This window comes from Bos grunniens, chromosome 26 (genome assembly GCF_055505025.1).
Source record: "Bos grunniens cultivar Pamir isolate PY7600 chromosome 26, Bosgru_T2T1.0, whole genome shotgun sequence".
NCBI classification, from domain to species: domain Eukaryota; kingdom Metazoa; phylum Chordata; class Mammalia; order Artiodactyla; family Bovidae; genus Bos; species Bos grunniens.
The window spans coordinates 46,207,001-46,223,890 of NC_141190.1; the positions used below are offsets into that span (position 1 = coordinate 46,207,001).

General features: G+C 49.9%; 1 protein-coding gene across 9 annotated transcripts in view; it reads left to right on the forward strand.

Moving 5' to 3' along the window:
* The window catches only part of DOCK1 (dedicator of cytokinesis 1), a 562,075-nt gene that overhangs the window by 80,441 nt on the left and 464,744 nt on the right, over positions 1 to 16,890 (forward strand). For 6 of the 9 annotated variants that reach the window (XM_086377709.1, XM_086377711.1, XM_086377718.1 and 3 more), the window contains exons 11-15: positions 2,952 to 3,024; positions 6,082 to 6,224; positions 9,852 to 9,977; positions 14,690 to 14,814; positions 15,941 to 16,039. In XM_086377709.1, coding sequence (XP_086233835.1) covers positions 2,952 to 3,024; positions 6,082 to 6,224; positions 9,852 to 9,977; positions 14,690 to 14,814; positions 15,941 to 16,039 — 566 coding nt within the window. The remainder of the gene's footprint in view (positions 1 to 2,951; positions 3,025 to 6,081; positions 6,225 to 9,851; positions 9,978 to 14,689; positions 14,815 to 15,940; positions 16,040 to 16,890) is intronic. The other 3 variants (XM_086377710.1, XM_086377712.1, XM_086377715.1) reach the window with 1 other exon arrangement.

Genomic DNA, 16,890 nt, shown 5'->3' on the forward strand with positions numbered 1-16,890 from the left:
TTTGTGATTCTTGGGGTTTATATATATACGTGAGAAAAACTCTTCCTTTCTGATGCATCGCTTGATTTCTTGTTTCAGCGGCAATGGAGGGGTTCTTTACCTGCATTACCAGGAAGCTCCGGGCTTTCATCATTATGTTGAGTTTTGTTTTGGCCTCTTTTAAGGGCTTCCCCAGTGGCTCAGCAGTAAAGAATCCACCTGCAATGCAGGGGACCAGGAGACTTGGGTTCAATCCCTGGGTTGGGAAGATCTCCTGGAGGAGGGCCTGGCAACCCACTCCAGCATTCTTGCCTGGACAGTTCCATGGACTGAGGAGCCTGGTGGGCTACAGCCTGTAGGGTCGCAACGAGTCGGACAGGACTGAAGCGACTGAGCACGCGTGCATAGCCCCTTTTAAACAGATTTTTTTAGAGCCGTTTTAGGTTCAGAGCAAAAGTGCCCAATGGGGATGAGGTAGGGAGGGGGCAAGTGATCTCTTACCTTCTGCGTTCAGCCCAGAGGGTTGGCTCTCCTTAGCTGTGGGCTGGTGTGTTTCTGTAGATGCTACGTAAGGACCTGAGCATTCTGCTTGTGTACTTCCTAACTTCCTACTCGTATCTCCACTCTGAGAGGGAGGGGGTAAATGTCATCAGGCAATGTGGTCATGGTACATTTGGGGCATAAGAGGTACATATTTTAAGACAGTGATTCTCAGCCTTAAGTGTATTTCTCATATATACTTAGACACTCATATACACAGGGAGCTGTTAAAACATATTCTTGCCTAGGTACCCCGTGCCTGTCCTTGAACTTGGATCTTTGTGTCTCTTCTGACTGTTGGCAGAGGATGAGCCCCTGCAAACAGCTGCTGTGCATCTTGGCCACCTGGACGCTCAGTGCCAGGTTGCTCTGAGCAGGCTGTGGGGAGGCGTCACTCTGAGCCGACCCGGCCCTTTGCCTCAGCCTCGTGCTTCTCATCACTTCTCATGGTGCCTGCCTGGCTTCCTGCCTTTGCTGTCCCTCCTCCATCAGCAGCATCCCGACGTCCCCTTCCTTCTGCCCCTGCATCCTATGATGTCGTATTTCGGGGGTGTTCAGGTCCTCCTCCGTCACACGCCCATGGTAACTACATATGGCTGGACGCCTGGCTTCCTTACAACGGACCCTCATACCTGAAAATAGAAATACTTGGGCTCCCAGATTGGGGGTGACGCCCCCAAGTCCTTTACTTCTTCCTTTGACAGCAGGAACCTTTGAATGCTCAAAGTCCTCACCAAAGCAAGACCAGTGAGGGAAGGACATGGTGACGGGCGATTTCAATGCTTTCTCTGCTGAGTTCTGGGCTGGGGGAGCCCCAAAGGGACTGTCACTCCTAGAAAGTAGCAGAACGGAGGCTGCTTTCAAGTTACTGGTGCTCAGACCAAGGGTGTGTTTCTTGCTCACATGCTGCCTTCTTGCCAGTAGTTGCTGGGCCCCTAGACGTGTCCAAGCTAGAGACTAGGGAGCTTTGACAAGAAAGCTGGACCATCAGGGGGCCTTATAGTCAGCTGGTGGGATGAGCCCCATGATAGAGAGAGGTCTGTGGATGCAGGAAGGTGGCTTATTGCGGACTGGGCTGTGGGAGATGGTCTCCTGGGTACAGACTCACTTGTTATGACCCATCTAGAGCTGGCTGTCTGAGCTGCTGCTGCAGATGCCGAAAGACTGATGGGACTTGGGCTAAAACAATTGCTGTGTGTGGTGGTTCGGAACTGGCGGTCAAGATGTGGTCTTTTGCATAGGAGCATCTTAACATTAGATGGGATGCTTCTGTTCCCCCTACAGATCCCTTTTCCTGTTTTGGGGTGGTAGAGATAGAAATTGTTCATATTTAGTATTTGGTCGTATGTCATTAGGGAAGGGATTGTGCAAAAGGAAATACCCGGGACTTGTTGCTCACTTACCTGCAGTCAGGTAAGGAGGCTGAGCAGAGACAGCTTGTGTCCAGCACCCTGGGCTGTTTGTTGGGTTCCTCACTGTGTTGGTCTGAGCTGGGGCATGGGAGATGTTCTAGCCACTAGATTTTGGGCGAATTCATTTAGGTCTTTGAGCCTAGTCTCCTCCACCGTAGAGGAGGTAAGCGTGAGGATTAGATGCCAAGTGTTTCTTGAAACATTGTCCACAGACGCCAGCACGAGGCGGCTAACTGTCGCCACGTTATTACTGCTTCCTTACTCGGGGGCCGGGCGACTGCCATGCGGCTGCGGGTCAGTGCTGCCTGGTGTGGTCACCCTGCCCCAGGTGGCTCTTTTGGCAGAAATGAATGAAATCAAAGTAACAATTCAGTCCCTCCATCACACTTGCCATATCTCACGTGCTGCTTGCGATAGAACATTTCATTTTGGACTTCCCTGGTGGTCCAGTAGTTAAGAATCCGCCTGCCAATGCAGGGATTGACCCCGGGTCTGGGAAGATCCCACATGCTGCGGAGCAGCTAAGCCCGTGACCGCAGGTGCTGAGGCCCCACTCTGGAGCCCACGCTCTGCCATAAAGGAAGCCAATGCAGTGACAAGCCTGAGCACCGCAACTAGAGAGGAGCCTCTGCTCACTGCAGCTAGCGAAGCCTGCAGGCATCACTGACGACCCAGCACAGCCGAAAATAAAGAAATCAATAAGTAAACAAAAATAGAGTATTTCCTCATCTCACAAAGTCCTGTTGGAGCAAAGAAGCTTAACTGGTGCCTATTGGTTAATAGAGGAATTTGTTAAATGGAGCTTTGCTGTTTAAGCCCCATCCCTATTTGGGCAGGTATTTTTCAGGTAACTTAATTGGTCTTTCAAACATGGAAATGCTTTAAACTTGAATATAGAAAAAAATTCCACGGGTCAGTTCATGCTTCTTGTTGGTCAGAAGACATTCTGAAGTTCTTTTGTTTGTTTTCTGTAATGGCAGCCTTTAAGCACAGCCGTCTCTCTTTTTTTCTTGTCTCCAGTGATGGATGTAACGGATATAATAAATGGAAAAGTAGATGATGAAGACAAACAACATTTCATTCCATTTCAGCCGTAAGTATGAGACAATCCAAGTGCTTAATTAACCCCATAGAATATGGAAAATGTGTGTTTGTAATAGTTATCTTTATAGTTCAGTTTATAAATTCAGCATGAATAGCAATTGATTATTTTATAATAACGAGACATCTTAGTCACTTAGTGTAGGGCGTTTTTGTAGCCATAAGAAACCTGGGTCAAAGTTTATGGTCTTGAAGTACAAGGTTTTATGTGTGATCCCTGACTTGGCTTATCACGTAGGACATGCAGAGTTAGAGTTCCTCTCTGGACTTGAACATCTCCTTACACCACGGATGAACTTAAAGTATTCACATTTTCAAAATACAGTACTTCAAATTCATCATGATAAGTTGCTGTCTTCCAAATAAAAAAACCAAACAAAATAAGACTGAATTCTTTTGTAAAGCGAGAAATAATCCTTGTGATTTTTCTGTCCCTGGGTTGCTTCAAGTGGACGCTGCCTGTGCTTGCTATGTTTAGGGTTTGTCTAGTTCTGACCTGAAGTCTGTCAAGAGGTGTGGCGAGCTTGGAAAGCACTCCGGGGAGCTTCATTAAATTGACTCTCTGATTTGAAGGCAGTTTCCGTGGAAAAGGTTGAAAGAATTGGTGTTATTTCCCTGGAGATTAAAGCCAGAGAGGGCACTTGGATAATGGTTTGTAGTCCCTTCAAGGGCACTTCTCCGCCTCACACAGAGGTGGGGAGAGAGGAGGAGGAATTAGAGCGGTTTAGGTTAATTGCAAGAGGCGGCTTCCTCCTGGCGGTGTGAAACCTTAGAGGAGCAAATGATAAATCGAGTTAGAGTGACCTGTCATAGTGCCCTGCGTTCTTGTCTTTTCTCCTCATTTCTGGTTTCTACTTGATTCCGGGCTTGAGAGAAATTTTATTTTAGGCAGTTTTGATTGTTTTCAGGTGCTAACCAAGGGAGTTTTGAGGCCTGTGATGCTGGTGGGTGGTGGGATGAATCCTGTCCTGGGGCGGGGGGTGGGAGGGCAGGAGGCAGGGGGTGCTTTCCCTTTGCATCCTGTCTTTGCAGGACGGACCACGCTCTTAGTCCCAGGCTGGAGAAACACGTGCTCCAGGTGGAATAGAGTGGTTCCTTTGCAGGCAGCTGATCTGTTCAGACAGCATCCCCAGCCTGGCTCAGTAGGAAGTTAGGATAACAGAAAAGCATGAATGTGCTCTAAATTGGGGTTCACATTTGTGTATTTCACCCCACAGCTGGAGGCAGTGGTTTGTTGTGGCTTCATTGCTTTAGAGCGATTCTTCTGTGCAACACTGTAACTTCTAGCTACGTGTAACGGTTTGAGTTCATGAAAATTAACTGAAATCAGATATTTCCTGCCTCCATCACAGTGGTCCCATCTAAAGCCTTCAGGACCATAAGTGGCTAGTGGCTGCCAGATCAGTCAGTGCCGATGGAGAACGTTCCTCTCATCATGGAATGTTCTGTTGGGTGATGATATTAATACTGTGGAATCACAGCCAGTGATGAGAGTTACAGAGGGAGCTCGGTTCTACAAAATCTGGAAGTTTGTTTAGTAAACAAGAGGAACGTCATCTTGGAATATGAGCCGATATCATGGTAATCAATAAAGCACACGAGTATGAAATGATAATGAGTTGCCCATGAGAAAAAAAGTGCAGCCCAGTGCTGTTTAGAATGCCGTTTAGATACTAGACATCAGAGTTTCTTCATGTCCAAATGAACCACTGCGTTAAAGTTACCTGTTGCCTACTACTGTCTTCTGGGAAAAGTCAAAGAAAAAAGTTTTTTTGAGTTATGGTTTGAAAAGTGAGAGGGTTATTAGTTTTAGACTCACTAATCTAAATTTCACTGGGACATGTTATGACCTGGAGATGGCAGGTTGCTGCCATCTTTTTCTGTCCTGTAGTGAAATGTCCACTTGTAAAAAAATCACATGTTCAACTCGCATTGTAGTTTGTGACTTCTTGCTCCATTAAAGGAAGACTGATATCCAGATTCATATGTTCAGTGTTAGAGACAAAACAGAAACATGATTTTAATAGCAAAATAAGCAGGGGAAGTAGTTCTTTGGGAAATGCCATGCTAATGAAACCCATTTTTTGCTCCATTAAAACTGATTTATTATATCACAGGGTAAGTTCTAGGGGAGGAATCATAGTGTACATTTCTCTTTCTCTCTTTCTCTGTCTTTTTGAACTTGGGGAAGTAAATGAAAACAGCCCTCAGCTCCCTTGAGTCATGTGGGCTCACGGGATAAATAACACTTGTCCTTGTTTTTGGAGATCATTTTAAACATCACACACTTATCTCCTTGCTCACTGCATGTTGCGCTTGGCTGTGCTACATGGTATTTCTCTTTGCCCATGTCGCCTGTTTGTATTTATTTCCTCAGTCCTGGTACACTTTCTGCAGAAAGCTCCTGATTCATGAGTCCCCTGAACACTGATGATTTATATCCATAATTGTGTCACAGTTTTTAACTGCTCAGACATGGCTGTTGTGTTCTCTGAAGATTATTCCATTGTTTTCACATTTAATTATTTTAGGCTATGTGGAGTACACAGTCTGATGGAGCAGAGTCCGTACTTAAGCTTCCCAAGCAATTGGGTCCGAGGGATCTTTTTTTTTTTTTTTTTTCATCTTGATTTTGCTTTTCCCTTCAAAGCACCCACCGCTCAACCTATGCTCTGGCCAGGAATTACTGAAATAGAAGACATGGTCATAAACATGCCTTGGGATTAAATGCTGTTCAGTCGTGTTGCTTTCAGATCAGTTCCCTTCTTTGTAAACTGTCTGACAGGCATGGAGTGTAGCTCTGGTGCACCTTTATCCCCGGGGTAGAGTCGAGCTTGTTTGCTTTACTTCTCTCGTGTGGTTCAGCATTTCCTGATCGATGCTCTTCCCTGTCTCTCTTGTCACCTATCCTGTCCTTTGTCGTGCGTTGCCTCGTGCCGACTCTCTCTCACGCTCGGTGGTGATGCTCTCTCGTGTTCCCTTGTTCCCGTCACCTCTGGGTCCCCGTGCCCCTTGTCTCCTGTGGTCTTGGTCGTCCCGTGCCCTCCAGGCTCGCGTTGGACGACGCCATCCGACACAAGCCGCTGAACATGTCATCCCGTTTTTCACCCAGGGTGGCAGGGGAGAATGACTTCCTTCAGACTGTTATAAACAAAGTCATTGCTGCCAAAGAAGTCAACCACAAGGGCCAGGGTACGTATCCTATGGTTTCGTTCCTTTAAGTGTCCGTGTGCATGAGCCTGGGAATGTCCTGTGTGGTTTGAATTTTAGTTTGATGATGATCATGACGTTGGTGATGATGGTGATGATCGTGTGTGATAATAATGGTGGTGGTGGAAACGGTGATGGTGATGATAACAGTGATCATGGTAACGGCAGTGATGATAATGCTGATGACGGTCATGATGATAACAATGATACTGATAATACTGATGGTGGTAATGGTGATAACACTGATATTGGTGATTGTGATGATGATAACAAAGATGGCAGTAATGATTACAAAGATACTGATGGTCATGCCGCTGACGCTGATAACGCTGGTGGTGTAGGGTAATGGTGTTTGCCCATTGTCCCTGGTGTACGTACAGCCTGTGAGGCTCTCCTCACTGGTCATCTTTGTAAGCACTACTGAGAACCAAGCTCCTGGATGAGAGAACGCTGACTGGATACTAGGATTAAACGCTTGCAAAGAGCCCAGAGTCGATGGGCCAGGAAGCAACTCCTTTGTCTGTCTTCCTTAGACTTCTCCAGCCGTCTCTGCTATTCACAACACTTGAGTGACTTCAGCAGAGAATGAAATAGCCATCCCCTGCCTGTGATTTCACCTTGCTGCTTAGAGACACACAGACATTCAACGCAGCCCACCTCCCCGTGCGCGCAGTCCTTCTCGCTGCTTTTTCCTCACTCGTGTTGTGAGCTAAGCCCTGCCATGTTGTCTTGTGGGGCTTCCCCACTCCACACCCCTGAGAAAGCAGTTCCGTTTTGCAGGCCAGTTCCCCTTCAGGTTTGTAACTGAGGGGAGTTCTCCTCCCTCGCGCACCTGGCGTGCAGTCATCGTTTTTAATCCCACGCTGACAAGTTTCCCAGGGGCTGACCTTCTGTTGGCAGAGGCTATGAATCAATCACCTTGGGCTGGTGACAGTTGGCACTCGCCTGGCCGGGAGGGCTGCTGGAAAACAAGTGTTTGCTGAGGCCCTGCCTCCAGCCGGAGGGGAAGTCACCTTCAGAGTCTCCCAGGCCTGAGACTGGTGGGACAATCCGCTTGTTAGTCCTTGATTAGATGCAGGCTTGCCATGGACTCAGTGGGGCTCAGGTGAACGGACCTGTTTCATTGTCTGGTTACCTTACGTCACTCGATTTTTAAGAAACAATTATCTTGATTCTTTTCCCATTGCCCTGAGGGAGAGTGTGAATCAAGTCTGAAGAACGTTCTGCAGGAATTAGCTGCTCCCGTTCCTCTGCCGGACTGTCTTTTGGTTTGAACCGCCCCTCCCCGCCCGGAAAACAACAAAACCAAAACCTCAGCCCCAAACGTTATTGAACCATGGCCTCTGTAGACAGAGCAATTTTCAGCTGACCCAGGACCCGTCTTCTCATCAATTACCAGCCCTCCCAATTTGCACTTTAATTGAAAACCACGGGGAGACCCAATTAAAGCTGTTTGATTGGAGTCACTCTGGGGCGGGGTCCCCAGGCCTCTGGCTTCTCTTGCAGTGTCATCAGAGTTTTGATCCAGTTTTATTACAGGGTCACCTGGGAAAAGTGGAGACTGCTGGCAGGCCAGCCGGAACTTGCTGAAAAAGAGGACCCAAGCCCCGCCTCTGTCCGTCTCCTTGTTACTGTGGCCAAAATCTGTGTCACGGAGATGGGCTGAGGCCAGGCCCCGATTCCTTGAACTTCTCGGGGAGGAGAGTTGGTTTCAGGTCATGGTAAGAGCTAAGTGACAAGCGCATTGACTGCTTTCAAGCGGACCGTTGTGGCTTTCTGAACCAGAATGACCTTGGGCCATGTCACTAGCTCGTTGGCCTTGAAACAGACGTGAGGGAGTGACCTTTTTCTGGGGCCCACTCTTAGGCCTATTTCAGTGCTTTCCAGGGAGAGCTGGGCAGGGCCCAGTAAATGCAGCACAGAGCAAGCTGCAGGGTCTCTGGGGTTTTGCCCAGCGAAGCTCCGATTCCCATCAGTGGTGACCCCTCAAGTCACAGTCAAGTTCATGGAGCCATGGGAGGGACTTGGAGAAACATGACCTGTCCCTTTTGTGCTGGCTTCCAGGCTTTGGCCTAGTTTAGGTTTGCATCTACCTCTTTCCTTTTCACAGTAGACAACATCTCTTATATTTAGCCCAAGTTATTCTGAAGCCTGGACCCAGAGGTCCTGGGATTTTATCTGGACGTTGAATCCTCACGTGCGTCCATCCATCTGCTCCTGTTGTTTGAAATGTGTGCATGCATGCCTGCTAAGTTGCTTCATATGTGTCCACCTCTGTGACCCCATGGACTGCAGCCTGCCAGGCTCCTCTGCCCATGGGATTCTCCAGGCAGGGACACCGGAGTGGGTTGCTGTACCCTCATGCAGTTTATTTTCCCAACCTAGGGATCGGCCCCTGTTTGAAATACAGCATATGCTAATTCCCTTGTGTTTAGCTACTCTGATTAAGCAAAAGTCAACCTGAAATGCACTTTTCCTTTGAAAATTGGCCTCATTTCCTCCCCTGAGGAAGTGTTTTAAGCCTAGCATAAACAGGAAAAATTAATCTCTGTGTTTAAATTATAACAAGCGATGTTACCTACTTACCGGTTTATCAGTGAGTTGAGCAAACTGGTACTGATGTTATCTTCTGATGGGTGGGGGGATGTGAGAGGGGGGTGTCCCGCAGAGCTGAGTAAGCAGGCCAGGCCCCCAAGGGCTCAAGGATGGGGAGACCCTGACCTGCCTCCTGAGAGTGACCCCTCCACCCCTGCCAGCACGGCATGTCGTTGAAGACAGCTGACAGAGCCACTGCTTTGCCTCCTGCCTTTGACTTCATTAAGTGTTGGCTTTCTCCCCTTTTATTGTTTGATCACTGCTCCAGGAGTATTTTATACAAAACGCATTAGCTTTGCAGAGGGAGGAGGGGCGGGCAGGCAGGGCTCACAGGGTCACCGTGCTCTCTCCTGGGGATCCGTGCATCTTGTTTCTAGGCCTTGGAAGTCCCTGTTTCCCCCTTGGAGAAGGGGGTTGGGTGGCGTGAGTCCCCCTTCTCTGTGACATCGTGAAGCAGGGACGGGGCCGCCCTGACTGCGCCACCCAGCCGTGTGGGTGATCCACTGGTGCCCACCGCCCGGTGTTCCGTGGTCTCCATGGTTTCCCTTCTCGAGAGCCCGAGAGGACTGGGTATTTTTGTGGGTTCATGAAACTGCCTGTGTACCTCCCAAATCCTCCTCTGCTGTCATCCTTCTTGGGAGCATGGGAAATGATAGCCTTCTCAATCCCCTCCCAGCAAAATGCTACCTTCTGATTTATCTTCAACATATTATCAACTCTGAAGAGTCATCAGGCCTGGGCGAGGGCAGCACGTAAGTGCTGCCATGTCCTTAGGGTGTGCCAATGCGGGATTCGTGTCCCAGGTGGTCAGATGCTGGTACCTCCCCCGTGCCAAGCTGCTCTTCCCTGGAAGCTCTCCTTTTTCTCATCCACTGCTACTTTCTCTTAAGACATTGCCTGGTGAATTAAAAACTGCTGATTCATTGAAATAGATTTCGTGAAGACTTCTAAAAACGTACAAGATATGAATATGTACGAGATATAACATGACTCACGCATCTGTTGCTTTCCTAGGTTTGTGGGTAACGTTGAAATTACTTCCTGGAGATATCCATCAGATTAGAAAAGAGTTTCCTCATTTGGTGGACAGGACCACAGCGGTGGCTCGGAAGACGGGCTTCCCGGAGATCATCATGCCTGGTAAGAACGGATGCATCCTTTAGTCCTTCTGCGCATGTGCTGGATGCAGCCGCAATGGGAGTGTTTGTGTAGCTTGCCACAAAGAGAGATGTGTACATGGGAACTCAGGCAAGCAGAGAGCGGAGCATGTAAAGCCCAGCATGGTGGTGGGTCATTCCCACAGACAGGACTGCGGTCAGAGGGACAGCTAACCAGGGATCAGGCCAGGGGAGGAGGTCTCTCTTGGCTATATTAATCGTAATCTGGGAGCAGTCGTGTGGAGTGACTCCTGGTGGTGCAGTAACAGGGACAAGAGGACGGAATGAGCATCGGCCAAAGAGACGTCCAGGTGGTTTCTGTCACCGGCTGGGGAAAACGCCGCCGCGATCGCAAGCAAACCCACCGCTGGTCGGTGCTCTGTTGTTGCCCCAGTCAAGATGCCTGCCATGTCTTCTGCCCGCCTTGTCTGGCAGGGAAGGATGGGTGTGTGACATCCCACTCACCCTGGCTGAGAGCACGGAGAGTGTTTGGCCGGCGATAATGCTTAGTGATGTGGTAGAGGGTGAGCAGGCAGGGACCTTTCGGAGAGCCTGTGCAGAATTCACTTTTTGGCTCCAAGGAATGGATTGATGATGATGGTGGGGCAGGCTTACAGTGATGCCCCCAGGTCTGTTCTGTGATCCCTAACAGCGTTTGAATTGTCCAGAATCTGTTCACAATGAAGGGAGTGCAGTTTGGGTAAATACACCCTAGTATGTTCCATGTTTGGAAAATAGCCCTCTGGGTTGGTTATGGGTTAAATGACTCCCCCCCAGAGTGATCCACCACCCTGAAACCCCACCCCCTGGCCTCAGCTGTGAGTGTGCAGGCTGGGGTCACACACCTTGCTGGGTGTCTCACCTCTGCCCCTCTGTGGCTCTGGGCAGGTTACCCCATCTCTCTGATCTGTGTTTCCTCCCAGGCATGAGAACAATACTATTCCTACCTGGAGATCTGGCTGGAGTTAGGATGCTTTAGGGTTTAAGTATCAGAAAGCACGCGACCAGCTCAGACAGCCTCACCCTGGGGATATTTGTCGGTCATGTGGCTGAGGGAGAGAGACAGCCTGCTGCCGGGCCAGCCTGGACTGCCAGCTGTGTTTCTTTGTGTTTCCACTGTCTCCTTTGCAACTTGACTTTATCCTCTGGGGACAGGTCATGCTGGCACCCAGCTTCTTCCCAAATCCCAGTGTCCTGAAGCAGATGACATGCTTTCTATCCAGTATTTCCAAACAGGGAGACTGATTGTCATCTGACCCGGCCTGCTCAGGACTCCTGGGCGCCCTGGACAGTGACAGGCCGGGGTAGGGACAGGTGCATGTCGGCCATTGGGACTTCTCGGAGGGGGCAGCTCCTCCCGAAGACAAAGGTTGGATGAGGGAGACAGGGACACAGTCTGGATGGACATCTGATTAAGAGGAGGCAGGAGAAGCAGGAAGGGACAGCCAGCACGCATGAATATACAGGTTCCGTGAGGAAGCCCGTGATGTTTACACCTGGTTCTCACTCAGGTGTGTGAGTTACCTTGCCAGTACTGCCCCCATCCAACCGTGGTTAAGCTTATTATACTGATAATGAGACCCCATATTAAGGTTAATCTGTGATATTTACAATATGATTTCAGTTTCCAAATAATGTTCATATTAATCATCAGATTTGATATCATGAGATCTTGGGAAGCCTGTGAATCTTTATCTCTGATATCTGTGGGACACTTTTTGGTTTGCAGATAATGTTGCCATTAATTACCTAGCTTGATCCTCAAAAGGATCCTGGAAGCCTCCACATGGGTGTTGAACTAATTCCCATCACAATTAAGCCACAGCCTCAAGTCACATGGCTAATAAGCAGTGGAAATGAGGGCAAACCACCCTGTGGTCAGCACTTGCCTGCAGCCCCTGGCGCAGGGCTTTGCTGTAGGTTCCCAGGGAAGAGCCGGTCACTCAGGTGCTTCACAGTTATCCCTTTGTTTATTATAGGGCATTTCAGGGACATGTTACCTCTGTTCCTCCAGGCAATTATGGCTCATTGTCAACGCTGTTAAACTGATAGGAAAAGACATCTAACATCAGCTAGATGGAGTGTTAGCCAGTCTCACCTGTATAGGACGAAAGCGTGGCACACAGCACATTTAGAGACGATGGGACACCTATTGCTTGTGGAAGTCGTCTGCTCCGTACACAGCTAACGGATTTGGACTTCTAGCGGACGTATCGTTTACATGTGGATTTGAGACGCAAATTTATACATGAGGACAGCGTCACTGTCATCAGGAGCCCTGTGCGCACACGGGTGCTTCAGAGTTAGCGCTTGTTTATTTTAAGGGCATTTCAGGGGCATGTTCTTTCTCCTCCCTTTCTCTCTCCAAGTGACTGGGAAACCTGGGAACTTCTAGTTCACACTGGTTGTGTCTCCCTTACGATTGACAGACTTAAAGAGTAAGTCTAAACCTCTAAGATAATCTCCTAGTAGGTTTGTGGGAAACCTGTACAGCTGACCATTGTTCTGGCTTGTTTGGTGTGCTGAGTTGGCGCTTGGCGTTCCTGCAGTGAGCAAGCCCGGCTTGAGGGACTCACCCATGTTCTCTGGGGCTGAGGGATGCTGAGAGGCTGGGAGCATCTTACCCTTGCGGGGCACGTTCATTCAGATCCCTACGTTTAGCCTGGTAGAACCCATGCCATCCCGCCACACGCGTGTTTATGGAGACACGCATCTCCTTTGCACAGTGGGAGAGCTGGCCGTGCCACCGTTGTCCCTGCTTCTCACACCTTCTAGTGGCCCCCTGGAAATCCTGGGGTCCTTCTGAGGGATCCTGGTGGGGAAGGTGGCTGGAGGCGTGGATGGGCCCACCGCGTCTGCTTCCAGCTCCTTCCTCCCCAGAGTGAGAGCCCGGGAGGCATTTGCTAAGACCCTCTCATGAGTGCCCATTAGGGATGCTGACCTCCGTATGGGATCTTACTTCTGGACTGGAGCCAGAATCTCTAGGCCAATCAGACGAGGAGACTCTGAGGTTCAGCCACCCCGCTCTCCAGCACAAGCTGCTTCTCTGGCTGCTGAAGCCCCCTGTGAAGCTGTTGTAGCCCTTTTTGATGACGGCCTTGGTGCTCTGATAGAATTTTCAGGTGGAGAGATTGTGCAGACCACCTGCCTGATCAGTAAGGTGGTTTAGTGGTAAGTGGCCCTGAAGGTTAAGCGACTTGTCTGAGGTCACACAGCAAGGAAATCAACTCTGAATATTCATTGGAAGGACTGATGCTGAAGCTTCCATATTTTGGCCACCTGATGTGAAAAGCAGATTCACTGGAAAAGACCCTGATGCTGGGAAAGATTGAGGGCAGAAGAGGATGGCAGAGGATGAGATGGTTGGTTGGCATCACCGACTCGATGGACATGAGCTTGGGTAGGCTCCGGGAGATGGTGATGGACAGGGAGTCCTGGCGTGCTGCAGTCCATGGGGCCGCAAAGAGTCGCACATGACTTGGCAACTGAACAGCAGCAGCCTGGACCTGCAGCCTTGCCTCCTCCCCCGGCCATGTGCACCATCGTTCTGAACTTCTCCGTGGTCCGTATCAGCGATCGCAGCCCTGCTTCCTTCCAGCAGCTGCTGTGGCAGGGGTAGCCACCCACAGGGATTATTACAATGATGACTTTTAAATGAAAGCTTAATTTAATAGTCACATACATTAAAAGCCAGAATAGAGCCATCTAAAAAGCAAAAGAAAAACAAGAAACCAGCGGGATTTTTTTTTTCCTTCTGGGATTCTTGTTCTTTGCCCAGAGCAGGTCGTTTGCCGCTCTTGACACAACCCTTGCTCATGTCCCCCGGGGGAGGGAAGTTGTGTCAGACGTGGGAGGCGGCCAGACAGACGGCAGAGCAGCCTTCAGAGGGTAGCGGTGCTTCCTCTAAATCATGCTGCTAACGAAGCTTGCAGAGTTTTCCCAATCGGACCCTTACCAGGGGCTTCATGTGTTCTCAGCTGGAGGAAGCGTCTTGAGCTCATCTGTTGCATGCGTGTGGTCTTATAATTTTTTTTTTTTTGCACGGTTTAAGGCCCATCTCACTTTCAAATGTCTGAGTCTTTTCTTCTGCTCCCTGTGGCCTTATTCAGGAGCTGGACAGCTGCCTGCCTGGAGGAGAGATGATCCTTTGCAGAAAGTTTCTTGACCCATCCCTAGTCCCTGATCCTGGGTGTCAACTCAGGACATTGGCCTGTGGTTCAAATGCTGCTTTTTGTTCAACTCCATAGTGGAATGGAAAGGAGGCCAGCGTTGCTGGTGATCCTCGGGGTGCTGACTGCTGAGTCGCAGATGACAAGGGCTGGTGATGTGGGTTGCAGTGGGCCATGGATGCTGAGGGTTGGGGTGACAGTAGGGTCAGTGCAGACCCACTGACCGCATCTGAGCTGCTCTGGGCACAGGCTGCCCACAGAGTGTAGGAGCCCCCTGCCCACGAGAAGCCCCGAGCAGATAATTGGAGGCTGAGACATTTTCCTCTTTCTTGCGAGTCTTACAGTGATGATGCAAATTGCCTTTGTCATGCTATTAAATGCGGAGACTGTTTTGTAGAAAATACTTCATAATCACCTAATACAGTATTTATGATACTCTGCTCAGAGGGACAGTGAGTTTGGCAAAATTCACAGTTACGCAATGAATAATGGATTGGTTTCAAAGGTGTAATTTTCCCCCCGCCAGGTGATGTTCGAAATGATATCTATGTAACATTAGTTCAAGGAGATTTTGATAAAGGAAGCAAGACGACAGCTAAGAACGTCGAAGTTACGGTGTCTGTTTACGATGAAGATGGAAAACGGCTGGAGGTATTTGTTGTTGCAGAGCTGAACCTGTGGTGTTGGAGTCTTACCTCCCTTATGTGCGCCTTGCCTCTGCTTCGGAATGTGAAAAGCCAGTCTTGTTTCTCAGGAAGAACGTTTGCTCTTTCTTCCTTTTCCTTTACCCAAAAGGGCTGGTTTCCACTGGGTCCCGCAACTGGACAGTCTCTGGATGTCCCTGGGGTCCTAACCACCTTTGCCAAACCCCTCCTGGATCCCCGCTTGCCAGCATAAACCCAAGGCTTGGAGGGCGAGTGGCCACACTAGATGTTCAGATACTGTTGTTAGCATCTTTTGAGATGGGAGGAAACTGAGGCCCAGAGAAATCAACTTGACCAAGGTTAGAGAGCCTGTGAGAGGTGGAACTCGGGCTGGAGTCGGGGCCTCTGACCTTGTGCTTTCCTGGGTGGTGGTCGGGGAGACCTCCTCCTGTGTGGTCGCGGCACCCTGCAGCTGTCCTGGGAGGGACTTGGAGACCGTGGCCTCCTCTGAGGACTGGAGGCTGAGCCCAAGCAGGAGTCCCTGCCAGCTGCCTCTCTGGACCATGACTGCATCCTGGGCTTCCCGGGGCCCACGTGGCCCAGGGCAGTAACTTGCGGGTACCCATGAGGCTCGGCTCTGCCTGGAGGTGGGTGCATCCTTTGTCTCTGGCCGACATCCAGTGGCCCTGCCCTGCCGTCTCTCTGGAAACAGGCCAATGCTGCTCCTGGGCTTTTCTGGTGTTTCCTTAGAGCCGAATGGTCAGTGTCTGGAGGAAGAGGATGGAGAAAGGTCAGCTCCTTTTTGATCTGTAGCTCTTTTCTCCAGCCACCAGGAGACAGGCGGTTTCCTGCAGGTCAGGGTGAACGTTACTAGGGGTACGGAGGGTGGAAGACAGTAGCATCTCCAGACCGTGTGGCCATCAAGATTTGGATGTCTGCAGGCAAGGTTTTCTGCTGGCCGCCGGCCCCAGCCCGTCACTGGGTGGGGCGTGTTCTGTGGGCCCCGGGTTGTTGGCATTCCCGGGGCAACCTTGCTCCTTCTCCCGGCTCATCTAACAGGGGCGGGAGGAGGAGATGGATGCAGTGTCAGGCTCGACGAGGGCTGATGCGAACTCTTTATGCTTCTTTTAAAGCATGTGATTTTCCCGGGCGCTGGTGATGAAGCGATTTCAGAGTACAAGTCGGTGATTTACTACCAAGTGAAACAGCCACGCTGGTTTGAGACGGTTAAGGTATCATCTCCATGACCCTGTTCTCCTATGGGGCGGGTTATGAGATGCTCATTTGTATCCTGAGGACGTCGCCCCCTCGCACCTCCCCCCGCTCCCCAGGGCTGCCTGCCAGTGGGTACCTTCTGCCAGCCCTGGGGCGCTTTCAACAAAGTCGTTCAGGAAGGTTGCTAAGGAGCCTTGCTGGGGTTTCTTGGAATTTACATTTACTCTCATCTCCTTTTGGATGTAAAAGCAAGACTTTCCTGGAGACAAACAACAGAGTCCTTTACAGACAGCTATTGTCTGTCTCTTCTCAGGTCTGTTTTATGTCAGGCGTGCTGTCTTTACAGCAAATGGAAAAAAAAATAGTGGTGGTAGTACATGGAGGACATCACTGGGGAGATGGATCCTGTTCCCTCAGCTGTGATGCTCCGAGATTCCTAGCGCATCCCCCGACACCCCGCCCACCGTGAACCAGCCCGCACACCGCGGGCTTGGGTATTGGGACCCCAGGCCAGTGGCTGGCTCTGGAATGCAAACGTCAGCTATGAGATTACGGACACTCTTGGCTTAAAGGCAGCATGTGTTGGGTCTTTTTCCTTTTACTCTAAGTCCTGAAAGAACTTCTTCTGCTGCAGCCAACGGCAGGTCTCCACAGTTACGAGGGAACATAGGTACCTCCAAATTGGGGCTAAAAACATAAATGGCAACTTTAAAAAATAGACGCTTCACTGTGAGGATCAGCACATAAAAAAAAAAAAATTCAGCTTCCTCTTCCAGTCCACGTGGTATCCTGGACAGCATTATTTGGTGTTCAGGGCATTTGCCTTTGGGAAGATCACACCCTGTGGGGTAGAAGTGTGTGGAGTGTT